The sequence below is a fragment of the Trachurus japonicus genome, chromosome 6, assembly GCF_045865225.1.
Source record: "Trachurus japonicus isolate A0001 chromosome 6, Traja_1.0".
NCBI lineage: Eukaryota > Metazoa > Chordata > Actinopteri > Carangiformes > Carangidae > Trachurus > Trachurus japonicus.
In genome coordinates, this window is record NC_140912.1 from 13,322,558 (window position 1) to 13,349,773 (window position 27,216).

The 27,216-nt window shown below is 39.5% G+C and overlaps 2 protein-coding genes across 3 annotated transcripts; both read right to left on the reverse strand.

Annotated features, from left to right (window-relative positions):
* Positions 1 to 3,489: 3,489 nt before the first annotated feature.
* On the reverse strand, positions 3,490 to 4,447 carry c6h15orf61 (chromosome 6 C15orf61 homolog). Its single transcript, XM_085779031.1, has 2 exons — positions 3,867 to 4,447; positions 3,490 to 3,767 (listed from the first exon to the last, which is right to left on the reverse strand). Exons 1-2 carry the CDS (start codon positions 4,234 to 4,236, stop codon positions 3,640 to 3,642), a joined length of 498 nt encoding a protein of 165 aa, XP_085635157.1. The 5' UTR covers positions 4,237 to 4,447; the 3' UTR covers positions 3,490 to 3,639.
* A 1,372-nt stretch (positions 4,448 to 5,819) lies between these two features.
* Positions 5,820 to 26,847, reverse strand: iqch (IQ motif containing H). Of its 2 annotated transcripts, none has more exons than XM_085779014.1 (21): positions 26,698 to 26,847; positions 26,359 to 26,481; positions 26,179 to 26,273; positions 25,964 to 26,048; positions 24,831 to 24,950; positions 22,629 to 22,743; positions 22,350 to 22,436; positions 21,863 to 22,050; positions 21,241 to 21,780; positions 19,901 to 19,967; positions 18,854 to 18,937; positions 18,585 to 18,766; positions 17,367 to 17,639; positions 17,016 to 17,204; positions 12,301 to 12,421; positions 11,767 to 12,053; positions 8,455 to 8,613; positions 7,088 to 7,210; positions 6,869 to 6,930; positions 6,285 to 6,393; positions 5,820 to 6,074 (listed from the first exon to the last, which is right to left on the reverse strand). In XM_085779014.1, the coding sequence occupies exons 1-21, from the start codon at positions 26,755 to 26,757 to the stop codon at positions 5,991 to 5,993; spliced, it is 3,153 nt and encodes a 1,050-aa protein (XP_085635140.1). In that variant the 5' UTR covers positions 26,758 to 26,847; the 3' UTR covers positions 5,820 to 5,990. The 2 variants fall into 2 exon arrangements, with proteins under 2 accessions (XP_085635140.1, XP_085635139.1); XM_085779013.1 differs by having other exon boundaries at positions 22,350 to 22,448.
* Positions 26,848 to 27,216: the final 369 nt, after the last annotated feature.

Below are 27,216 nucleotides of genomic sequence, written 5' to 3' on the forward strand. Positions count from 1 at the left end.
AGTTGCAAAGACATTAGGGCTGTTCTTTGGTAAAAGGAAAAAGCATAAACAAATAAATAAATATTTCAGAGTATTTCAATTTTGACTTAGGAAAAACAGATCAAGCGGTGCCTGTGGCTAGAGGAGCCTGACTGCATGCTCATGGGGGGTAAAAGACAGCCTGGGGGGTGTGGAGGGCGTCTGTTTTTTAATGAGCTGAAACTTTAAATACTGCATAATATATAATAAAAATGGATAGTTCATTTAACTCTCCCGATAAGTCGTGGAAAAACTATTAAAATCCATTACTCTCTTAATGTCAACAGAGTAAGCATTAAGTATGAATGAAGTGAACATGATGCCACATCATCAACGAGAAAGAAAAACAAAGCAATAATCAACTTGAACTGGAAGAAAAAAGGGATTTGGGTATCAAGTTAAATGCACAAGCTTAAGGGCATCAACTAAACACAGTATAAGCGCTGACAATGATATATTAAACTATATAAATTTAGATCTTCTACTCCATGAATACAAAATTAGCATTTTTATCACACTTTTAACACGGAGAGACCTTGGTGAAATTGTCCAGCACTTCTGTTCTTTGAAACTCAGCCCTAATGTCAGTTGGGAGTGGTCTTTGGCAAAGAAGAGCAAGAAAATATGAGTGACAGACAGTTCAGCCACCCACTGACAGTAGCTTTGGCAACACTGATTGGCACAGCAGGCATAGTCTTTCAACACTTCCCTCCCCCTATACATACATTCATACAAGATGTCATTAAGATAAAGAAGCAAAGGGAGATGTAAAGAAAAGAGTTACAATGGCCCTCGTCATCCCTTGGGTGAAGGAATATACCTTAATAGATTTTTAATGGCTTCACAACCCTATCCCCCACCCAAAAGAAAAATATCCCATATGTCACTGACAAGAGGTCAGCAATTACCAACTATTCAAAACATCTTTTCACAATTATAAAACAAAATGTCTGATGTACCTAACACTGCCTAATTAACATATATAAGTATTTCTTGAATAATACTCTCTGTGCGCATATGTCTGCAACCTGAGATGTTTCTAGTTGAAAAGTAATGAGCTACACGTTTCAGTTGTCACATTACAATTTTAAGGAAATTGGCATTTCACAAAGAGGGTTGTGACAATGCTGGCTGACACCTCTGCATTAAGATACAATTCCAGCGTGATCCTTAAAGTGATCTGAGTGATGGCTCTTGTACCCCTGCTGCTCATGGAGCAAGCACAGAGACGGAGCTGGTGGCCAATCCAGAGGCTTAATAACGATAACCTCACCAGCATTAGCTGCAGGGGTTGTTCACACAATAATTGTTTCTGCCAAGCCATATATCTATATGACAGAGGAAAAACTGCTGTGACTTTCCTGTTTAATAATTGATTTAACAATCGTCTACATCAACTGTTTCAAGGATATCAACATGGTTTGCACTATTTTTTTTTTAAACTGAAGAAACTGAGAACGTATTAGCTAATTAGAAGATAATTACAAGTCTCTGCAAGTTGATTAGCAATTTCACTGTTGAACATTAACAATTTACAGCCAGACTACACTCAATTTCAGCACTTGTTTTGCTTTACTTACCTAAATTCTAAACAGTACAAGTATTTAAAGATTTCACCTTGACAAAACTTATTACCAGCTCTAGCATGCAATTAAACTCACCAAACAGGCAGTAATTCTTTGTTCATTACCACATTAGATATGTGTTGGGTAATTTACATTCTTCAATATGGGACTAGACTATCAAGCCTATTAAAAGGCATCAATCTCGCATCAATAGCAGATATATTTTGTTGATTTACATAAGCTCATTTACTGTCCCGATAACCGCAGACCCGCACTGGTGGTGAAAGCGGTTTGATGTGTAATGCTAAGCCTTTGCCCGAGCTGAAGGGGTGCCCTCCCCTGCAGTTTAGAGTGACTCAAAGGTGAAGCCCTGAAAACAAATACAATGTACTCGCCTGCTCCACAGTTTAGATTTCACTGATTCGCATCATCCTGTAATAGCCACACACAAAGCTGCAGTCAGCTGCAACCCCATGCAATTGTGTCTGGCTGTACGGTGGTATCAATGCATCTCGTGGGTCAAAGGGTCAATGAGTAATTAAGACATGGTTGCCTGAGCATTCCCCATGCACACTTTCAGTCCTGATGAAAGGTTGGAAATGAAAGGAGGAGGATTTAAGTGCAGCCTGATACTATGGATCAGATTTCCATAAGTGTGTCTAAATGTTCCTTGTTCAAAGCAATTAGCATGATTACGAGATAGTGTGGTGTCATCACGCTGTTTAAGGGGATTTTACACATGAATTCTGCATGAGGTTTAAAAATTTTGAGGATACATCAAAAATTACATTGATTATGAAAAACAAAACAGTGTGTAAGAGTTACTTTTTGAAATGGGATGTGCAAATTGTTGTACTTTTGGGTTTTTTTTTAACATGTGTTAAATGTCTGAGTTGGCAATTGAGACCAATTTGGGGGTTGATGTGATGGTGCTATCAAAGTGTTATTAGAGCTACAAATGTACGCAGATTACCATCTTAACACTGTGTTTAAGAATTTTTGATAGTCTTTTATATCAAATTGTCCGTTGAAATTGAATTGTTCTTGCGTAGAGGGCGCAAGTGTTGGGAAACATGACATTCATGGGAAGCTGTACATCACAAACAGCATGTAGGTGGATCTCATAGCCTTCAAGTGCAAATAAGGTCAAAAGGTGCATTGATTAACATGTACAACAAGAAATTATTCGTTCAGTTTCATTGTTGCTAAAAATGAAGGGGCCAAGGCCAGAAAATTGAGGTCGCTGATAAATGCTATTAGTAGGAGATGCTGAGGGGTGAAGAAATCAATATGGCAGTTTGTCAAGCCGTTTCTCTTAAGGAGCAGGACTCTGCAGAAGAGGTAAGTGTGCCCTGTCAGCAAAGCACATTACTAGAAATCAAAGGCTAGAGAAGGCCTGAAGGAAGGGATGTAGATGTCTCTTCACAAAGGCCACACTTTTGTAATTAAAACCTATTTTATCAGACCTGTCTTGTCACTGTTTTTTTCCTCTAACACTATTGACTATCTGTTGCATGGAGAGTGATCACTAATTCACCTTCAAGTAAATGAGCTGTGGTAATTTAGGTTCCCATTTGTCACATAAAATGAAGCAAAATACATTGTAATGCAGAACGAATATTTCCTCCTAATGTCATTTATAAGACCTTGACCATCTTAAATCATCATTCTCTCCTACACTGTCATCCCATTTGTTGCAATAAAAAACTTAAAACACATTAAGTGTAAAAACACACATTTACCGCAGGCAGTAAATGAAAGAGGGAGTGTGTCATACAGTCCATTCTTTGAGAAATCCTAAACTTTCCATTAAATTTTAATGGAAAGTTAGCTTTCTGAATAAACACTGCCAGTATTGTATGTCAGTGCAATAACAGGCATAACTGACTCCTCCATTGCAACTTTAAATCTTTAATAATTAAACACAAAAGAACACAATAGGGGCAGGAGGGACACTGGATGGCACTTTTGTCAACAGATCATCACCTGGGAGACATGTTGTAAATACACCCGCTACGTATTTTGCACTCTCTTCAAGGTGCATTCAAAACATTGTTTAATACTGTGCGTTTTCGTCTTCTTTGTAGGCGAAATATACTGTGACAGGTCCAACACTTGTCTGCACAGTCTCTGCAGCTCCCACAACCATCCAGCAACCAATGCCATAGGCCAAACAGGGGATGCCTGCAAAACAAAGTACACAGAGATTATGCTGTGTCTGCAGTGTTTATAATGGAAATTGTAATGAGCAAATGAGTGGATATTAAATATATATACACTGACCCAGATTAATGACTTTCAGCATGGTGAAAAACCTGTCCTCAAAGTCCAAGTTCTGTGGAGGTGCTTTGGTACAGTGGTATTTTATAAAGGGGAAACAGCCTGTTCTCAGTATCTGGTAGTTAGCTCCCTGAACTCTCCAGTTGAAGTTGGACAGTCCGAACTGGTCGTTGTGGACCGAGCTGTAGCGGACACAGTATGAGGTCCAGGGCGGAAGTTTCCGCTGCAGCAGGTGACAGGTCAGCACCTCTGAGGCAGCTGGCCGAGGAGCAGTCCGACCAAACGTGCTCGGAAACAGGGCGACCTTTAGAAAGGTGCTGTGTATCTTCTTCAGAAACCCCTTCATGAGTGGTGCAAAATGTGCTGAACGCATCGCTGCTCTTTGTATTTGTTCACCAGCGCTGCACGTAAACGCCTCACCGACAAGCCATAGTTAAAACAATCAGCTTTTATACAACTTGCCATTCATAGCTCAGTAACAAGGGAGTGTGATGCTCATATCAACACAGTGCAAACGACATAAGAAACACACGTTGAGTGTACGTTAGCAAACATGACCGCCGTGAGCTTAACACAATACGCCTTACATAGAGCTACACGTATTTGTTGAAGACACACGAAAATGTCACCTTAGCCAGCTAAGAGACGTGAGAAGACAGCGGTCTCCTTCGCTGCAGCGGTGTGCTGCTTGTCGCTGCTCTTGCTCTGACCTGGTTCTCCAGCTAAAGTCATCCGGTTGGAAACGTAGCGCTGCTGCACAGTTGTTCCTCCTTCGACAGAGTTAATCAACTACTAGCCTACCTGCATTTATACAGCGTGTCGTGTACTCACTTGTCACCAACTCCCCGTGTCTCCTGAAGTGTTCAGACTCTACACTGTCCTCAGCCCACCCTATAAAACTAGAAAGTGAAAATACAATTTAGCAATTGTTTACAGTCCCTAATTCACATGTGAACTATTTTACAAAAAAACATGTGGCTAATTAACAAATATTTCCTATTCCTACAATTATTTACCATGAAGATGCATTTAATAAAGTCCTTTGCCAAGTCAAATCACAACAAGTAGGCCTAATCCCTTTTTAAAACCTTTTTCCATGCACAGAAGCCAGCTGTAACAGTCCTCCATTGAGTACTGAGTTCTTAAGATCTGTAACCCACTGTCTAAGTATTTTGGTCCAATTGTGTATTATGCCAAAAATAACTTGCCACTTTAGATTAGCAACTGTATGCACAGATGGCTATGAAAATTAACAAATACCATTCAGTAATTTCAGTAATTACCCTGGATACACTGCATTTCAGGCACCTCCCACTCTGGATGTAGAGCTGCAGGAAGAATTGGTGAAATCCAAGTCTTTAGCTTTCCAAGCCAGAACCTTCATGAAGTAAAAATCCATGTACATCCTATTTGCAAACATTAAACTCAGTGTGTATATTTATTATAAAATATACACATGCAACTGTTGCAGTAATAACTGTAGCTACAATCTTTAAAGGAAAGAACCTGACATGAAAATTACAATGACTTTCCAGCCGGTTAAAACTCTAGTTAGTAAGCAACACAATAAGGGATATCAGAAAACAGTACTCTTCCCCACTAGAAGCTGTGTCAGAGAAGTAAAGAAATACATATGGGCAACTTAAAGAAATCCTTTGAAAATCAGATTATAGCTCAAATCAATCACTTTCCCAATGGACCAGCGTCAGGTGTGGCCACAAGTTTGCAGGTGCAATGTATTGGGGAACTTCTTAGCATCTCTAGTAGTTTTTTTTTTATCTGACCATAAAGTTAAGAGAATGTGTACTGCAAAATGAAACAGCCTTTTATGCAGAATATGTATGAGCACAGCCAGTTCACTCCCTTGTGGAATAGTGCATAGTTTACTGTATTTAAAGGACAGTGAACTCAGACTGTTAAAAGTTTTTTTTTTTTTTTTTTTTATAAAACCACATGGCAGTCTTTGACATTGTTTTTCAGGTATTTATTTGGCAATCTCTGTTTCCCCTCAAAATCAATTCATCTCCAGGGTTCACATGTTCACATTGTACTGTGGCGTTAAGACTGGCAAAGACATGATGACTTAACTTGGTGCGAGTAAGTCGAGCTTATCGCTAAAGCAGCTGTTTAAGCAGCATGTTTATCCTTCACCGCTCGCAGCTTGTTTTGAACAGTCATCTGCAGCACATCCTCTATGTCCTTGATCAGCTCCTTCGAAAAACAAACAAAACAAAGTGAATTTAAACTGCTACTACTACTCAATATTAAACCACACTCTTTCATTTGAAAATACATGCTATTGTGATAAATTTCTACAAATTAACTAGTTACACTTTCTTCAGAAGCAACATAGCTGCTTCACTGAACATGCAAGTTTCATGATGTAGATGAGGAGAGATCATTAAGTCATTAACGTGGTACCTTGAAATTGGTTTCTCCTTGCATCTTAGTGGATGATATTTCCTGATGAATGAGTGACAGATTCTGTGCAAAGGTCACTAGAGCTCCCTGGAGGTCCGCAGAGACCGTTCTATTAACGACACCCCAAACAAACGAGTTTACTAATGATCCCCATGTTGCCAGCTAAGAAACAATCACCTTGTTCATCTGACGGTGGTGGTTAAATGAAACTTTCAGCAGACAACATCTTCAGTCTTTGGGGTGTGGGGTGTGGGGTGTGGGGGGTGAGCACAGCTTGATTTAACTGTTACAGCACTGTGTAAGCTAAAGGATTTGTGTGATAAATATGTTAAATAACCCTCTGCTTAACAACTTGCAGAGTTCGTCGGAACATTTACAAAGCCAGAGGTGGCATCTTAATCCTCTGAAAGAATCGTCTTTGCTTTCAGTTCAGAGGAGTCTTTTATCCACCTAATCCTCTACGGTTTCCTCTTACCGTGGTCTATTTGAACAGCGAAAACAAAGCTTAATGTGCTCAGAATTATATCTCCTAGAGATGCAGCCAAAGTTTTATTAATTTATATCATGCAATGAAAAATACTTACATCATTCCAATGTTGCATCGCTCAGTGTTGTCATAAAATGCAAAGGTGGTTCCTTGCTTCCTCTGCAAATCAATCAAAAAAGAGCTCTCATCATGGCATAGTGTAAAATAAATGATTATCTTGTCAGTCATTGTCATGATACTCAGTATAAAGACGTAAGAATTACATAAATACCAGTGACATAAATGACATGAATAAGTTAACTGTGATGGCTTTTACCTTCTTGTTATATTTTATGCCATGAGCCTTGCAAATCATAGCAAACACATTATGGTACAACATCGAAAGGTTGGAGTGAAACAAGCGGCTCCCAATAACTGCATAACGGTGAACCACAGGAGGCTGTAAAAGTAAAAAAAAAAGAAAAAAAAGAAAAGAAACACAAGACAGAGACACTGAATGTACTGTACATGTGTAACTGTTGGCAGTGAACTGAGTATGGGGTTTGAGCAGAAGAGCTGGTGGCGTGTGTAAAATGGGTAGAGATGGCTGAACCCCATACACATGTCCTTAGGGTCACTGCTGAGTTTGGGGAGTGTGTGTGATTAGTGAACGTGATGAGTGTGGGGCATGTGTAGTAAACTGTTGGGCCTTTCTTAATTAACTGCAGGGAGGAACAATTAATGTTTAGAAAACAAGCCAAAACACAAGATGAGCTCGATTGTATGATGCCGACATTGCAAATGTTTGCACAGAATTACTAAATGCACAATGGGCTACTCAACGCATAATACATGTCACCTAATAGAGGGCATCTGAGTATGTGAGTGTCATGAGTAACGCTAGAGAGGTTGATTACTTAAAAGTGGCAGGGCTCAAGAGGATAAAAATGTTCCTGTTTCTCTGGCACCTTTGGGAGACAAAAAGCGCAGGCCTAAGCCCCTGTGAGCTCAGGAGATAGCCCATAACTCGCTGTGACGGCTGTGTGTTTGCAGTTGTCAAACACAGGACCCTCACACAACAATAAAAGTGTCCAACAGGGATTTAATTGTGTTTGTAATATGCAGGCCCCTAATGATGGCCACTGCTAAAGCCATTAACCACTGCAGAGGCTCAACTGCTGTAGTGAAGCACCAGGCCACCAACTAAATGAATGTTTGATAAAATAATACAAGTCGCAGACTAACAAGCGTAAACTCAGGCATACTGCTAATAAAAGAAGTCTATTGTTTAAGGCCTGGCACCAGGTTGATGAGGTGTTCAAGCATGCACACACATGCATAATGAAAATGGTATGAATTATTAATGTGTTGATTATTTAGGCTCATCTATCAAAATGATAATGAATTCAGCACCTAAACACCAATTGAGCTCAATGCATAATTAACAGTATTCAGTTGTATTTAACAAAAATGAGGATTAAAACTTGATCTAGCTCCAAGATTACTGTGGTGCTATAATAATATTCTCCAAAGTATCGGCGTGCTTTAGTGGTTTCTTTCTTTTATGATGACAAAAAAAAACATAATTTGGAGTGGAGAAAAACACTGCAAACGACTAAAAACATACCATTTAAAACTGATGTTCTGATCGTAAAGAAAAAAATAACACAATGAAAACGATCCAAAAGCATTATTAAATTGTACTTTGGCTGCAGTCTGGTGTTCACAGCATTTCTCTCCGCTCGGCATTGGCACTTCTAAACAGCCTGTGTGGCAATTCAGCGTTCCTCCGGTCATCATCAGAAGCATCTGGGTCATGGCCAGTTGGTCGCTATATGTGAGGTGAAGATCAGCAGCCCACACCTGTAAACAAGACATCATGAACTCCATGTCACAGCAGAGAAAAATAGACACTATAAACTTAATAATTCCAATTTAATCACAAAAATAGAACATCATAGTATTTCACCCGTCAATCCTTATAAAGAGAAGGGTCAGTACCTTTTAATCCTTACAATCTTATCCATGTTGAGAGGCAGGGGAAAGGAAAACACGGTTAATGGTGTGTGCTCGACAGATTTAGGTAATTCAGTTGTGGGGTGACACGTGCACAAAGTAGATTCTTCCCTGCGTATTTGGACTCGGCCTGCCCTGGGCTAGTTTGTTTGGCTCAGGTCTGATGAGAAGCGAAGTTCAGATATGTATGGTAAATGGCGTCATTATAAGTATATTAAGGGGTCAGGTATGGTCGTAGCCTTCTGCTTAAACAGGGCTAATTTTCTCAATAATAACCTAATAGCTATGCCCTCTCTTCAAAAGTGGCAAATAAATCACTAGTGAAGGAGTTGTTAATAACTAAGTGGCAGTCGGCTGCCTCCTTCTGCTGTTCCTATTTGTCAAAGTAAACGCTCCTGCCACTGAATGCAAATCGCTGCCTGTCTCAACCCTGCAGTCTCTGAAACCTGAGCACTTTATCTCCACTAACACATGGACATCTGACTGTACACAGTAATTGTCTTATATATTTTCGTTTGTATTGAATTTAAATATATGGTAAAACATAAAGGTCGCTGTCCAGGGTTTCAAAAAACAATTCTGTTCATTGTTAATTAATCCCACAATTATTTTCTTGATTAATACTTTTTCCAACAAAATGTCAGAAAACACTGAAATAGGCCCACAATCACATTTTCCAAGGTGACTTCTTAAGTTGATTGTTCTGTTCATCAACAGTACAAACCCCAAAGATATTTAGTTAATAGAGATTAAAACAAATGAACAAATCTTGACATTTGTTTAAAAAAAAATATATATATATATATATATATATATATATATATATATTCTATCAATAGTTGAGTGTGCTGAGTAAGCTGAGCTCACAACATTACATGCTCATACAACAAATACATAACATGAATGTCATTCATATGTTACGATGATATGAATATCATATGAATGATATTCATGTTATATAATTGTTCTATCAGCATATAATTTGTTTATACCAGGTCATCTATAAATTGCAGTAAATATTGTAATTCTAACATTTTTTTTAAAATACCCTTTAAAATTGCATAAAAGCTACATTATACTAGAATGCCATAAAAGAGAATATAATCACATAAAGTGTTTCTATTCACACCAAGACAATCACAACAATAACGATCACTCTACATTCATGAACGTCTTGCACTCAGTCACCTTTACTGTTGGTGGTACAGCAGATACCACTGGATAGATGCAAGTCTCTATGCATCAGATACCTGGGCCTGAGTGATGGACACACTCTTCCGACCGATTCACTAGACTCACTAAAAATCATACTCCAATGTCCTATTGTCGCTCTTAACAAAGCAGTGGGAAATGTAAGCCTGGATTGCACCTGTTTTCTATTGCCTTGAATTTTCATTAAAAACCCTGATGCTGCAGCTGGGGCCCCACCATTCCACAATGTGAGGAAAGACTGCAAGGGCAAACATATGTGACCCACTTCTTCCCATCAAATAAAGTAGGCAGCTTTTAGCAACAGGTTTGAATCTAAATTGATGTTTAAATCCAGACAGGTTTGCCCATGTGGCTCTCTTCTGTCTGAGCTGTGTGTGTGGGGAGATGGTTAAGAATCTGTCTTTAATGTTCCCGCTTCTATTGAAGCACATGCTGTTTATAGTCGATTCTTAATTATGCTGTCAGTGAATCACATTCAATTTCAGATCAACATTGAAACTGAAAATTAATTTTAAGGCTGTCATTATATCATTCTAAACAGTCAAGGAAAAGAGTAGCTTCTGCCCCTATTATATGTGAAATAGAACATTTTCTGATTTGAGTGTCACAGGTTTGTCCCTGGAAGGACAATTTAATTTGACTAAATGAAATCCTCAAATGTAAAAACATGTCCCTTTAATGTGAAATAAACGTGGTGAACTACATAGTCGAAATGAGGGCTGCTCTGCTTACAAGGATATATTTGGCTGCATTTAAAATAGTGAAGGGAACAAAAAATACCAGTGTATTAAATAAAAAATCAGTTGATTAAAAAATCTTTAAAGTTTCAAGACACAAATTGCATTGTCTGAGCACTGCTTTGCTCTCTGTGTTAACATCTAATCCATAAGATACTACCCTCTAGTGGCAAGTGTGCCTTTAGCTACTGTCTACCTTCATATTTTATTGGGAATCAATTATGGAAGCAAACATTAATAAAGCTTCAAAAGTGAAGGGGGAAAGAAACAAGTAGTGTAGATTTATCGAAATGTCCTGAATAAAACAAATGGTTTATATCTATCTGTTGGACGTGAACACTTTCTGTGTCCTTTTTCATGCCCTTGGTAAAACTGTGAAGTTGCAACAGAGCTTACTCCACTGTTTACAGGATTAGTATTTTATACACTACATTGTAAACAAAGCATTTCATTTTACAGCTCTGGATCAATGTGCAGTTAATGTAGCCACATGTTAGGAGCTGCGCTTAAACCCTCCATAAACCAGTCCATTTCCAATGTCATAAATCAAGAAGGCTTCAACAGAAAGTATCGTAATCCTGACGAATGAGATATGGCTTCGTTTTGCTATAAAATGACAGATTTCAGCAGACCACTGCAGGTAACCAGGCAGGGGTTAAACACTGACAGGACATCCCCGTGAAGCTGCCAAATCACTTTAGAATGACCTATTGTCTGAAAGATAGGTGCCTCTGAATTTCTCGGCGTTGTAAGGTTAAAGGGCAGGCCTTAAATGGTGGAGTCAGTGTATCGACACAATAAGACCTGACAGTTTATTAGATGGCCTTGTCACACATTTGGTCCCTGTGCCCACTGTTTGCCTTGCCTGTTTTCCAGATCCCCGGGGAGCAGTATGGGAGGCACCTATCTGCTCATATGGATCCCTGATCCAACCTAAAAATTGATCTCTTTCACCAATGTGGTGAAATAGAGAGCTTTGACACCATGTGTTGGAACAGCCCAGGTCATATTTCTTTTGGTAGCATGGGTTAAGGCCTTGTCTCGCTCTCACCTTTTGCTCCATGGTGTTGTGGTTTAAAAAGGTAGCCAGGTCCACGGAGACATAACCCGTGATACGGTGCTGCAGACAGGTCTGGCCCACTCGCATGCAGATGGAGTGTAAGGTCTCTGGGTGTACCGAGGTCTGAGGAACAGTGGAGCCTATAGCTTCAACTTGACAGGAGCCATGAAGCTGGTCTCCACACGAGAGCATGGTCACCTCACCCCCCGGCTCCAGCAGCAGATCTACTGTCAGACAGGTGACGCTGTCTGAAGTGGGGGAGGCCTCCACCACACCACCTGGACATACGGTGAGAGCAAAGGAACAGGACAGACCACTTCATTACAACATTACACATCATTCAGCATGGTCTCTCTCAACAGCTGTTTAGCAACCAACAAATGTAGCATCAAAATTATTCCAACTGTCAGATCGCAAAAGCAACATTTCCGACACTAGGAAGGAAACAGGAAATGATTGCTAGCATATTCAAACAGCTATTTCAGCAGGTGAACCGCATTTTGCTCCTGACAATAGGTACCTGACCTTGCCTGAGGAAGGTCTTCAGGAAGCAGGCCCAGCTGGGATAGCGGGAGGTTTTAGCAGGCCGGGCGTAACGGGCCAGCCACTCTGGGATTTCATCTAAATACCTGAGCTGTACAATGTCCTGCACAAAGAGAGTGAAGTTGCATACAGTGTGAATTCACAGAAAATGAAGTGGCGACAGATCTGAGCACATCATCTATGTTTGTTACTTCCAACGAAAGACAGTTAAAAAAAAAAGAGGCTACTTTATTATGTCCCGTTATCAAAGCTTTCCAGGTGTTGGCCACATTATTGGAAATGCCCTTGTGTTATACGGATGACTCCAGTGACGGCTTGTTATCCTTGAGACCTTTGGTGGCTGCTTCAATTTCTGTGCCAGTGTCTGATGGCTACTGCAGGAGGGTCTATCTGTGAGTGACAGCCTATTATCAGAAGGCCTCAGGAGTCTAATGGCTTTAACTTACAGCCACTGAGACAGCACCTGCCCTCAATAACAACTCTCTCCACTGGGCAGCTGATGAATACCTAAGCTAACCCCATCTATCTGGGGATCAATCAGGGCTTGACTGGGATCGATATCGCTCTCGTTTCTGTAACTAGGAAACGCCATAATGGTTTCACCACTTAATTACGCTGTTAATTTCAAACTTTTGTTTTAGGTGTCTCTTAAACAGTTTGGCAACTCAAGCACACTCATTCCTCTGTCAATGCTTTTGGGTTTAGCTTTACTGACAACTATCCAATTAGATTTAGTTTTTTAACATTGAAATAGAATCAGATTTGATATACCGGTAGTCAAAGTCACAACAAGGGCTTCACTAAACCTTTACTTGTAATTCTATCCATTAGAACTGAGAGCTTATGTTGACAGCCTGGTTCAAGAGCTGAGTTTTGTTTTAAATACACGGTTCAGTTTATTATAATGTTTTTATACGACTATCAGAGGGGAATTTCATTTGGACATACACAATAAAATATGTGAAATCGGTCTGAGAGTTGACTAAAGTCTGAATGGAAATGATATCTTTGTTCTTTCATTGTTCCATCCAGAGCGTTACTTTGTTTGAGTATATGCTGTCTGGCTTCGCTGGAGACAGGACTGGAGATTATGCTGTTGATATTCCAGTCATGTAACAGCCATCATCATATTCAAGTACTGAAAGAGGCGAGGTCAAATGCTACACAGTGATTCCCCCTATACAAACCATAAAGCACACAATGGTGCGGCAAAAAGTGTAAGGGAACGGTTGTCATTTTCAACGGCAGAGCAAGCTCACCCCAGGACTTTGCCTATGCAGTTCACAGAAACAGCAGGACAGGAAAGAAAGAAAGAGAGGTATTTTGCAATAAATTATTTGGACTTAAACTGCGTACAGTACCCCGTGATAGGATTCAAGCTTTACTTTGTGTCCACATAAAGCCAAGCAATCTGGTCATAAATAAAAAAGATGTTGCCCTGCCTCTGTGATTGCCATTTCATCTCTCCATTACATAGTGGAACAACTGAGAAACTACAGTACGTCTTGGGAATAGAATGATATAATCTGACTGGTCATACGTTTTCTATGAAGATTTATTTTCTGACACTGACCCACCAACGATTCAACCTCAATCTACCAGAGTTCAAGCCTAATTACATGTGTAATATTAGATAAAACATTAAGTTGTCACATAATTCTCATCATTGGTTCAATTGAATATCTTAGGAGAGAGACAGCCTCCCATTAAAAACTGCACAAAAAGCATTTATGACCTTCCATTATATGAAAGAACCGGCAAAACACACTGTTATGAAGGCAAATTCAGTTAGCTGTTAAGTTGTAGCATTATATATCCAAACTCCATGTACACACGGACTGCACAATATTTATACAGAAAACATCTGTATATAATGTCCCTCTACCTCTTCAGTTGTAGTGATTATCAAATGACCCATTTCGTTGACAAACTTAACCTAAATAAGGTGTTGCTCAAGATTTGTTTGTACACAGCATGACAAAAAGAAATACTCCATCTGTTGACGCTATTAGGTGTAATTTTTACCCTCTTGTGCCTAATGATCCATGTGCAAGCTGTGTGAGCGCTTAAGTGTCTGTATGGCCCCCTTCAGGCGTTGCATGGGTGCAGATCTACATGTCTTTAACCTCTCTCTGTGTAAATGCTAAAAGAGGCCTGAGGGCTTTCTGCGGGCTGAAACATTATGCTGGAGGCTGCGGGCCTCGCAATATTTAGAGAAGCACACTATCTCCGAGACCTCCGTGGAAGATCCTTTAGTGTGGATGTGATCCCGCCTCCTCTTTCTTTCACCCTTTTAGGCTTTCTTTTGCAAAGCCAGAAGGGATCTGATTGTTGGCATTATTCTGAAAGACCACATGGTATTCTTGTGAGTCAGGCTTCTTCATGCTGAGTCCTTCAAAACAAGCAATAATTCAAAGAATACACACAGTCTGTAGGCAACGGCCTAGCGTGCTCTCTACTTTGACATTGATAATAAAGAGTATGGGATTTGTATAATATACAATTTAATAACTACTTATTTGTTATTTTTGGTAAACAATAATCTTGGTGAAAAACTGTTGAATTAATATTTAAAATGCATCATTTGATAATTTGTACTTCATTAATAATTAATTAAAATGCTACTATTTCCATAAACATAGCTTTACACATCTATTAACTGAACGCTTAAATGCATGCAAATATTCAGCGTTGTGGGTATCTATCCTATTCACTAGCCATCATTGCAATTAGGTCCAGTTCTTTTCAGCAAAGTGCAACATTAATGAGGGTTATATCTCAAAATATACCGCCATGTTTAAACATCCATCTACAGTTTCTGCTGTGAGGAGATGACAGCAAGGAGATACTTTAATATAAAATATTCATATGTTTGAATCTAATCACCAACATTGCTCTGTAATCTTTCAGCATCTAGAGCCAAATTGCTGTCTTCAATATAAACTAGTACAACATCAGAGGGACAATGTAATACTTTTTAGGGGTTAATTCATTTAAGGGAAAACAACGTCATAACAAAAAAAATCATGCAATGAGGAGCACAGGATGTGGGCTTTGCTTTGATTAAAAGAGCAAGGTGTAGAATAAAGGCCAGTTAAAGTGTTGTGTCCATATGGCCCAGAAGCCCTGAGGCTGTCGGCCTACACTGGGGGCCTAGGCACTCTTCCCTCTCCATGGGACCCCAGCTGGTGAAACAAACCCCATTTACTTTCCTGTGCTGCCTCAGCCACCATTATGGACCTTGGCTGTGGCTCAGCCACTCTCTGCCATAATTAACAGCACCAATGCCACAACAATTACAGCCCCACATTGCACATGCACTATGAATCAAAGAACAAGCTAATAGGAACAAAACAGAGTGAGCCATAAGACGCTTGAGATGACTGCTGTTCTTTCAAATGGAATAAAAAGTAAAATCGTTGTGCTCCAAGCCCACAATCATTAGCCTGTAATTAGTCTACACAAAGCTCCGAGTTAAATGGCAAAATACGGTAATTAACACATGACAGAAAATCAAAGGCTACTATGTAAGCATATGAGAAATAAGAGCCAGGGGCTCAGGAGCTGTGTACAGATTGCATCTGTACCAAATGAATAGTTTACTAATGATTATTTACATCTTATTTGTTTTAAACAGGTCCAAGATTAAATCTGAATTTATTTTTTGAGTAAAGTACAAAATAATGTTAATATTTTATAGGATGATTACAATGCCACATTTTTACCATTAAAGACGAGGTATTTGGACAATAGTGTTTTACTGGCTTGGACCCTTCCAGTGAGTGTTACTGACAAAGATAGACAGGTCAATGCTGTAATGCTAGTAGCTAATCAAAGCATCCAACATGAGGTACAATTACACATTTAGTATAACTTGTACTTAAATATATTTTACATATATATGACATATGTAAGATATTGGATTCTTTTATGAATGTGTTGGGAATTAATTTGCAAACTAGTTTTAGAAAAACTACAAACAAACACAAGACATGTTCTTTTGACCTGAATGTCCACACTGTGATTTAAATGTCACCGCCAGGTGAATTAGGGCATTACTATCATTGGACAGGCTTTTGTCTCCCCCACCACATCGACACTGGTTGATATGTGTGCCCCAGAGAATTGATAATGGCTGTGTATATAAACAGATATTTTATGTATTGATTTAACGTTCTATGGCTCTGGGGACAATGCTCAAAATACTGTTCTACAGAGACCAGCATTGTGACTGTTACATTAAGACATCCTACTCTAAGCTAAATGATGGCATCTGTCTGACCCCACTGTGACCCATGCTTTTGTTCATTCATTGACAGAGGTGGATCCTATTCTCAGCTGTCTTAATATCTAGCTGTTACTGTAATGTTATCTGTTGAGTATCTAGTTGTTACCATGTTGACTTTAAATGGCCGATTCCTTGTTGGTATGACTGTAATAATAATAGCAATAAACTTTATTTGTATTGCACTTTTATAAAATCAGGGAGCCATAAAGACATAATAGTAAAAAACATCAATTTAGGGAGAAGCAATAATGGAAATGAATAAAAATAATAAATAAAAATACAAATCTAAAATTTAAGCTAATTCAGTGAAATATTGCATAGAAATAAAGCTATTAAATGTGCTTTAAGAAGTGGTCCTATAGTTTATGACAGGGGAGGAATGTCATCATACACAAGTTCAAATCTTTACCTGAATCCATCCTGTCTTCCATTGCTCAGGACCATAACGATGGTATTTCTGCAGGGCCCAGTTATAGCAGCCTAGATGGCATACGTCACAGTATGCTGTTCCACGGCCGCTGTGCTCAGAGTCTATCTTGAGGAGCCAGCGCTGCACATCAAAGTTTTGTGTCATAAGCTCAGCCAGTGTTTCATGAAGCTAAACCAAAAGAGAGACATTCAAATTACAAACTAAATGACATAATTAACTACAAATAAAAGTTCAGGGGAAAACAAAAATTCTTCTGTGTTATTATTTATTTATGAATCTTCTCAGGTTTTAACAGAGTCCCTCTATGCATTTGTGCTGTTGCTCTCTGACCTGGTTCAGTGTGTAGATGTCTCCTTGTCCAGGAGGTACATCAACTTCTGCCCCGGTGAAGATCCTCCGTCCTCCAGACTTGGTGCTGTAGAGCTGGGCAGTTGCTGGTTCTGGCCCCAGGATTGGCACTCCCAGCTCGTCAGCCACTGCCAGGTCATCCACATGGGCCACTCCACCCACAATATAGGCTTTCTTGCCCTGGATCAGGTTCCTGATGCGCTTCAGGGTGTGTGGACTGTACTTTAGAAGGGTAGACAGGCACATGTTACGAGTCTGGAAGAGAAGAGGGGAGAAAGATTACTGCTGGAGCTTAGAGTTGTCCGAGTCTCTTCCAAGGGTTGTTTCTTGACCTGATTTATCACTGTGTACACACAACAGATCTATTATTGTAATAGCCAGCGGGGTTTTGACCTCTCCTGTATTCCAGCAGGTTGAATTGATAAAAGCTGCCTGTGGGAGGCCTCCCCTATCCTTCACATCTTTAATGTGTGCTAGCAATGAGCTCCTTGGGAATACAACTAATTACTTCACATCTGTATTTATTTGATCCACATGGAATTATCCCTTCTGTCACTGGCAGAATGCGCTGCCAGCCGTGGGTAGCAGTGATTCATCTCAGCAACACGTCTGGCACAGTTTAACAACAAAACAGCAGGAAAATCAATAGAAAGAGATGAAGAAGACCATGTCATCTTGCACATTCAATCTAGTGCAAACAGATGTAAAAAGATGACTAGAATGGCTGGATGCAAAAAGAAAATATAACAACACTTTGATTTTTATTGTGTTGAGGTAATCAAAACAGTTCAGAATTTATAAAAATGCAGCAGTTACACGGAATGGGTAGGTAATTAAACCAACTAATATGGATTTTAATTATTTACTCAGCATCAGCCAGAGACCATGAAATAAATGTATTTTAATTAAGTATAACGTAATATAGCTCTAGTGTGTTTACTCTGAAATAACACAGATGTTTAATTTCAAAAGTAGTAAAAAGGAATGAAAAATATAAAAACCGTGTAGCTCTCACAGAACAAGTGTATACTAACAATCTCCTCTGGTACCCTCTAGAGGAGAATTCACAAACTACAAGTCCTTCTACCATCTGTACAGCACAATGCAGACTAAAGAAATGTCCTGCTGAAAACATTCATTATCAAGCTTTGTCTTTAGAGTTTAAATTTGCCCACAAAATGTGAATATGATTGACCTTACCGGGAAATAACCTACAGCCTCCGGTACAAGGATGACAAAGCGTCTGATGAAGGAAGAGGCCTCAGTAGCTTCGGCCTCAGACCCGTCCGTGGCTCCATCACACTTCAGGAGGCTGGTGTAAAAGTCCAAGATGTCCTCCCCCAGATGCTGGGGGCATATATAGATCACCTCCACGTTTTCATCTAAGAGTATACAGAGTGGACTTCACAAATCACATGCTGACAGCGGAGTACACAGAGACAAGAGGTGAGGCTGTGAGAAGCTCCTACCTCTAACATCACACAGCCTGGTTATTTGGATGTTCTGTAGGATGTCGAACGCCCTCAAGTTCAGTCGCTGGCTCTCAGAGTATCCTGTCAGAACAAGGTCATAAAAACTTACACAAGACATTTAAAGAGAAATTCATATCTTCTGTAAGTGGGTTGATTAAAAATCTTTAGCTCTGTACTGTACAACCACCCTCGGATGTGCATGATACTAGATTTGGGGGTGGGGTAGTTAAGTCTAATCACACACTAGTGCAATCCGATGATTAATTTAGCTTAATAACTAGCAGGTGCAGTGTCTGTTGTGTGCTGGGAGTCCTGTTGCACCATGTCCAGCCACCGCTGAGCTACATCCAGTGATACCTCCAGGATTTTACTCCATGTCTGTCTGGATTTCTGCCTGAGAGAGAATCCTCAACTGAATCAAGGTAATTAAATGATTGGATTCATGCTAATTAACAACAATGGGGTTCAACTTTCTAATTATCCTTGCTCACACAGCACTCTCTGTAGCCACCCCAAGTGCAAATAAAGCATTCCATCTGCTAGTAATTAGGCTTAATAATTTTAGACAATCGCTCAATGATTTACAATGCACATGCCTGATTACAGTCTAAATGTGAATGCCATGGTGAAATTAGAACAAGAACGGATCATAGCTTGCACTCTGTGTCTTGCGTGAAAACATAGCAACTCCTTCCGCTCGTGTGTGTGTGTGTGTTTTTGTTTTGCCAAGCAGTAAAATAAGACCTTTGTGTCTCTTGCAAATATTCAGCATAATGGCTTTTCATTTGCTTAATCTGCAAATTAAATGGCGATTGAGACTAAATTGTTCAGTTCCCTAGCATGGGGACTGTCATCATCCTGTGAGTGCTTTCCTGCAGAGAGTCATTTGAACGAGACAGAGTGCCTCCACCAGGGCCACAGACTGGGGCAGCAGAGTGGCGAGACATAGGATGACTGCTGCTAGATCAGATGTGTGTGTGTGTGTGTGTGTGAGTGTGTGTGTGTGTGTGTGTGTGTGTGTGTGCAGAAGGCAGAGAAAGCTACCTAATGAAGGGATGTGGATAATGGTCCTCTTGGAGGACTGGATGTGTTTCCAGTTGGCTGCCAGATGCTGGGGATGGAAAAAAGGAGTGATCAGAGAGGGGACTGCCTGAGCATGTACATACGCTCTCTCTCTCTCTCTCTCTCTCTCTCTTTTACACACACACACACACACACACATACACGCACAAACACACATGCACACCCATACACAGACAAATCATCACATCACGGCATAGCTAAAACGCATCAAGCCAATCTCTCTCTGGGCGAACAGAAGCAAACCAAGCATAAAATACCACCTTAATTAAATTAAGCGTTTACTTTAGAAACATCTTCTCACAATTAATTCACTAGGCAAGGTACATGATGCTACTGCCAGGGGAAGATTAGCAAGCTTAATTAACAGGGTATGAATGTTTATAGAGTGAGAACATACATTTAGTGCATGTATACACACACGGGGATGTTAAAACTAAATGAACTTGTAGACACTAATTAATATTGTGTCAGCGCTCTAGAAGATGTTCAGCCCAGATGACAGCACAGACACGACATCAACACCAAATGGGATAAAATTCACAGAGCATTATTCACCTAGAAAAATGTGCTGTCACACTGCCTTCTCAAGGGACTAAGTAGTAGAAACATTTATTTTCTTGAGCTTCAGACTGTTTAAGTTCTGCTATGGCTGCTATGGCAGAAAGGCGTTAAAACTGTTCGGACATGTTGGGCATAAAAGCTGTGATAACCAGGAAAAAACAGTAGTGAAATAAATTGGCTCTCATTGTTTAACAAGACACCAAGAAAATTAAAAATTAAAAATGTAATTATCTAGTCTTATTGAAGCAATATTAAACTGCATTATCAGTAAATTAACTAGTTTTGCTATGGTTTATGTTTTATCCATTTAATAATCTATAAATAAACCCCAATAAAACCAAGACCTCCACATGACCCACTGAAAAATAAATCTTTACATATGCTGCTGTGTTCACAAGATTTCTAGTTGCAAAAAAGAACTTTAAAGTCGGATTTTATTGTGGAAAATCACTACAACCACAACACATTTGTAACATTTTATATATAACATTTATATATATATATATATATATATATATATATATAATTCTGATATTAAAAGGAATAAAAGGAAAGAACCAAAAAGACTAAATGGAATCCTATACATCCAAATTTAGGGTTTGTCATATTCAATTTAGAAGCAATGAATAAAGTGCTGAATCTGAAATGGAAAAAAAAGATACATAAAGGCAAGCTTTGAAAAGGACAAGGAGAAATATTAAGTAAGAGAGAAAAGAGCATTTGGATAGAAGCTTCATCACCTGGGCTCTGCTGCGGTAATTCTCCAGCTGTCTGAACCGCCGGGCCTGCAGGGCCTTCCTGACACGACGCATCTGAGTGTGCATCAACCATGATATGGTGATGGTCCCTACCGCCCACTTGCGCCGGCAGTGGCGCAGGTAGGCTGTCCGGGCTACGTAGCGCCTCCAGCAGGACTGGATGTGGATGGCAGCCGCCTCAATGCCTCCTTCTCCCTTGTAGCGCTGACCTGGGCGTAAGACCAGACCCTGTACCTCCTCCCAGTTTTCAAGTACAGAGAGGAGGTCGTTTACTGGAAGTGCCTTTCTCCAACCTATATCCCAGCCATGGGCGAACTGCACCAACCGTTCTCCACTGACTTTGGCTAGAGGCACAGCAAAATCCCTGAGCAGCTTTACCAGGGCCTCCAGAGCATATACAACACTTCTCCAGCACAAGCTAAAGCTCTGCTTAAAGTGACGGAAATCAGCTGCCATTGGGTTGATCCTTCCCTTTGTGATGGTAAAGGGATATTTACTGGTTCTTACTGACGCAGGTTGATTCTACAAAACACAGTGAAATGACTGAGAGGCAAAGTAGACATTGAATAAATAGTTAATAGAATTCAAATATCATTGATTGTACCTGTAGACGTTTAGGGATACAATCACTGGTTGTTTGTATCAAACTCTTGTGGTCCATGCTCTTGGAGGTTGTGGAGGGGGGTGGTGTCTTGGTGGTCGAGAGCGGCGTGCATTTGCTGCTTGTTTCTTCACATGTGGATTCAGTTTCTGTTTCCCATTTCAGTGGCTTATGACATCTGGACTTCAAGGCTATCAGACCTTAAGTCACAAACAGACAGGCTGAACTATCAGTGTCACTGGCAGTCATCGCTCCTGAATCACTTGCTGTCCCTAGCTAAACAATAAAAGATACAAAAGTTACAAAATACTGTGGCAGCACAGGTTTTCAGTTTACAGGTAGAGCTTTTATACAAATTAAAGACCATGTCTTTCATTCAACATCATCATAATTTTTTTAATTTTGAAATACAGTATGTAGCATAAATATAACCTAAGATAGAAAATCATGTAAAATGTATCTTCTCTACAGCTTTTAAAGAGGCACTAACCCATTCTGGAGGAATGTGAATAGTCTCTGGGGTGAAGAGAAGCAGCCTTGTGCTGGATCGACATACGAAGCAAACTTGCATCTGGCACTAAAGAAAATACTTAATAAGAACAAAAAATCTTTCAAAACATTGTATATGTCCTTGTTTATAAAAATGTTACGCAAGGCAGGATATAAAAAAAACAAAAACATACAAACTAATGATAAAATAGTAGCATTTGTCTGGAGTGTGCCAGAAATGAGGGACTAATGATGAGAATTTCTGAGAATGTCTGTTTACCTGTCCCTGTCCCTGTCGCTGTGTCTTCTTCGGGTATTGCCAGGCTGTGACGGCCCTTTGGTTCAAAGCCTTGAAATCTCACTTTAGGGCCAGTGATAATCCTCTGATGTTTTTCCTGAGCCAAATATGTTCAGAAGATCACAGGTTATCCATCTGATACAAATAAAACCAAAGCAGTGCTATAAGGTCCTAATCATTTCCTGCTGGGGTTACAGCTGTTAGGCTGTAAAATGTCAATCTTTTCTTCTGTGGTTTTTCTAAATATCAATCAATTTACTAGCAGAATGAGTGTGAAGGAGAGGATTGATACATTATTACAAATTATATATTTCATTAATTTAATTAGAATTTGGAGAAGCAACTGCAAGGCAAAGTAGCCAAGACATATGACTCATACTAAAATATTACAACTCATAGCATACCTGCTCTGGTAACTACATTTTTATGTACACCAGTATCATAATTTTGAAATTAAACGAAGATCAAATGGCCTTATTTAAGAAAAACAGGATATGAATTTGAAGCCTCAACTATTTCCTTCAAAAAATTTGTGACATGTCTTATTATTTAAATAACAAAAAAACAAAGTTTGTGCTGTTAATCCTCCACACTTGTCTCCCAATGTCCTTTCCTTCATTCTCCTCAGACCACTGAGCTCTCTGACAGACCACAGGTAGTAGCCAGGTGTTGAGAAAATCTCCCCTCAAAGGCACACATCTGTTTCAGCTCGGGTTGGGAAAAGGTGGCACCTTTTGTTAAACTGCTAAAATGCAAAAGCTCATTCCCTGGCACGGGCACGGAGTGAAGAAGAGCTGGCCTGAGTTGCAGGAGTAGGCAGCAGGCAGAGAGCCAGTGGTTAGCAGTTGGGGAAGCTACGGCTGTCTTATTGGCATGCTGGACCAGGTACCCACTTCTGTCCTGAGACAGCTGTAAACCAGTAGCCCATAGCACAGCAATCAGGCGCCTGTTTCTTTAGAAGAATGCTGATGTGCTGCAATCTGCTGCTTTCCGCTTTCTGCAGCCAGTTCTTTCATCTCTTCCATATGAGAGTGACAGTCTTGGCCTCAATTTCTCATGTCAGATATAGATTACCAAAAACATATTGGAAAAGAAAGTGCGTAAAAATATATCTAAAACTAATGCCGACCTTTGCAAAGATTAATTTGTTTTCTGTGACAAGTGTTGGCTGTCATCACTAATCCGAGTGACCTTTATGTCATCATTCCTCAGAGCATGAGACTTGAGGAATCTTACGACTTCAACCTGTACTATCACTCTTCACTCCAGCATAAACGGTCAATTCTGGGGAATAAGGGAGGCAGTGTCAAGGAAAGGAACAATTATATCCAATTTATTTTGGCAGTTGTAGAACCTCTTGTGATACTTAATAAAATCTTTCCTGGGGCATTATTTTAAGTTACAAATAATATCAACAACAACTTGGGACTCGGAATCAATTTCTCAGTGCACAAAGCAAATAACTGGAGGACATTATTCTGATTCTAGTTTAAGACTTCATGCACTGACTGCTGTCTTTTGTGGCAAGACTTAAGTGTGATGAGAAAATCTGCTCCATAACTAAGAAGCCAGTTTCCCCAACAAATAAGTTCAAATTCTCCTGGGCGTTAAGCTTGACAAAGCCACAACAGTTGAATGAACCGATCAACCACTCTACGATTGTCACGTAGACCAATATGGCAACAAACTGCAGTGCATTATAATGGGGGAAAACAATCCACTTTCACTTCAGTTCCACAGAGAGCCTGAATGGTTGTAGCACAGTATTTTAAAGCTGAATTGCCGGACTTTTAAATATAGATTAATGACCATTACATTCATGCCCTTTCTAAACAATTTCACGCAATGCTGATTAAGCCCATCGGTGCCAGGTACATCTCTCTGTTTTCCACAGAATTGGGATACAGATGGCCCAAACAACATGCTGTATATCGGAACTATTTCTATAAACCTTATTTAACCTTTTACTTAAATAGGCAGTCTTGTTGAAATCATGATCTCTTTTTCAAGACAGAGCCGTGTAACAGTATGAACACTTTACTATAGACATGCACATAGAGTAAAATTATCCACAATCAGTGGTTGCTGTAAATTCTATAGAAAGCATGAATTGCCCCAGAAATGTAATACTATTAATTTACAACTAAAACTCAATTAACCTACATTAATAGTCGGATTACTCACTGCATTTGTGCTCCTCTTGTGGACATCAGGAAGTGTTATCCCACATTTCTTATACAAAATGGCTCTGTTATTTGGGTGAGAAGGATTGCACAGCAAACGCATGGCTACTGGCGACTTGTGCTGAATGAAACAGACAGGAAAAAATTCAGAATTTCAATTATAGCACGATGCACTGTAGAAAGGGAAATGCATGTAATCCCCAGTTGACAGCTGATTGAATATGCCTTACACTACTAAAAAACAAGGAAGTCTGGTACAACAGTACAGCTGTAAATCTTACCTACACCAAGGTTATAATGTTCAGTAAACTTTAAGAAGGTTTTTGATTAAACTGTATGACAATTTTGGAGGTTGTAGTCTGCTGAGCTGCGTTGCATTATAAAGATAAGTGTTTCTGTAGTCTACCCTCACTGATGTGATGGAATGGTGAGAATAAGACAAAGACCAATTCATATTATACAGTAATTCAACAACACAACAAACTGCATCCAGAGTGATCATAAAGTAGTGCCAATACACCCATCAAACAGTTAAAAAAAACAAACCCAGAACATTAAATCTGCAATGGAGGTAAGATTTACTGCAAGACGGTTGAACCTTATAAACTGACAACAGTTACATATGCCTAATAAAATAAGAGTATCTTTGTCGTGATAATGTTTTTTATTGTACTTCTCTATCACACCTTGTCTTCTTTTGTCTTTTGTATCTGATCTGACCATTGTAATGAGAATACTCTAGATTTGCTCCGTTTCAGTGAAACAAGCTCTTCTCTGAATAAACTCTTCTCCCCCCACAGAAGTATCTATCAGTAGTTATACAATACAGCAAATAAAGGTTAAGTAAAAAATCAGAGCTACCAGACTTTGCTGCTACCAGTTGAAGTGCATGTGGTAACCACCTGTCAACAAACCTGTCTGTTCCCAAACATAATCTCACTGCAATTTTCTTACACTTTTTCTCCATTGTGTTCAAATGAGGGGCTGTGGCTTGAAGCAGTGTCTTGTCTGTTTTAATATGTAATACCACATAATAGTTCATTTCATTTCTTGTCCTACAGTCTATATTGTACTTTTTAATCTACATCATCAAGTAAAAACAGTGTTCAGATGTGAACTTGAATCTTAATCTACCTTTTCTGGAGATGAGGATGTGAGATGATGTGAAGGGTCCTCTCTTTGTGGACGCGCATCTGTGAAAATCTCCAGAGCAGGTTTCCTGTGTAAAATCTTTGTTTCAGGCTCACAATATCCATCAGCAGATGCAATCCTAAATGTATTTGGTGAAACAGCGAAGAAAACCTTAATCTTCACCAAATTTCGATCTAATTTGTTAAACATACTCTTACCATTTGGGAATCTGCTCAGTCTTTTTTAAGTCTTCAATACTTGGAAGAACCAGTAGCTGCTCAGTCACAGTTTTAAGATAATCCTCTGCATGCTTCTGTTTACAATATAAGAACACAGAAATGGTCATTCTTTTCTGAATGTTTAATTTCATTGTGATCACATTCACTATTTAGACTTACCTTGATGTTGCTCTCTGTTCTGCGAATGGCATTGTCCAGGGCTTGAATGTCAAGTGCTTTGCCACTCTCACTGACAGCAATTTTCTCAAAACTACACTTGAGTTGTCTCAGATCATCTTGAACCTGAAATTTGCAGTATGCAACAACAGACACTTTCATTTTTAGCTTAACACTTCTGTACATGGCTAATTTAGCTAAATTTCTGAGTCTCAAAATAAGTCTAAACTTTGTCTGTGAAGCACTGTAGTAACGTTAATCATATCAATTAGCAAGCGTCGAGTATAACGTTAGCCCACGAAAGTTAGGAGTTGTTCTCCGAGCAAAGTTAGATAACAATACCTGAACTAGAACTTCTCCCAATGTATCTTCGTTTTTACGCGTATGGGACATTTTTTCCATTTGGACTTTAATAAAATTACTTTAAAATGTGCCACTTTATCATAAGGATGAGTTTGGGATAAGCTACCAATCGAAAACAGTACTCGTCATCATGACAACCAGGGACAAACACTGTAATGTATTTCTCCCCGGGTTAGGACTGTCAGGCAACTTTTGCCGCTCCCACGTCTTTCGCTACAACTGGCAGAAAAAATGTCCAACAATTGCTTGCATACTTTAAATGTGTTTCATACATTGAGGTGAGCATATATCTCTATTTAGTAGACCTTCTGGGGGAGACCTTGCTTAGCCTGAAAGGCAAAAATCAGGGCTCCCTGAACATCAAAACACAGGACACGAATTCAGCGCATCAACCAAGTGCTACTCAGGCTCAATATAATACATCCATGCTCAGGCTTTACTAAATACTAAAATGAACGCAGTGTCTTCAAGTATGCGCACTATATTTGTATGCATAAG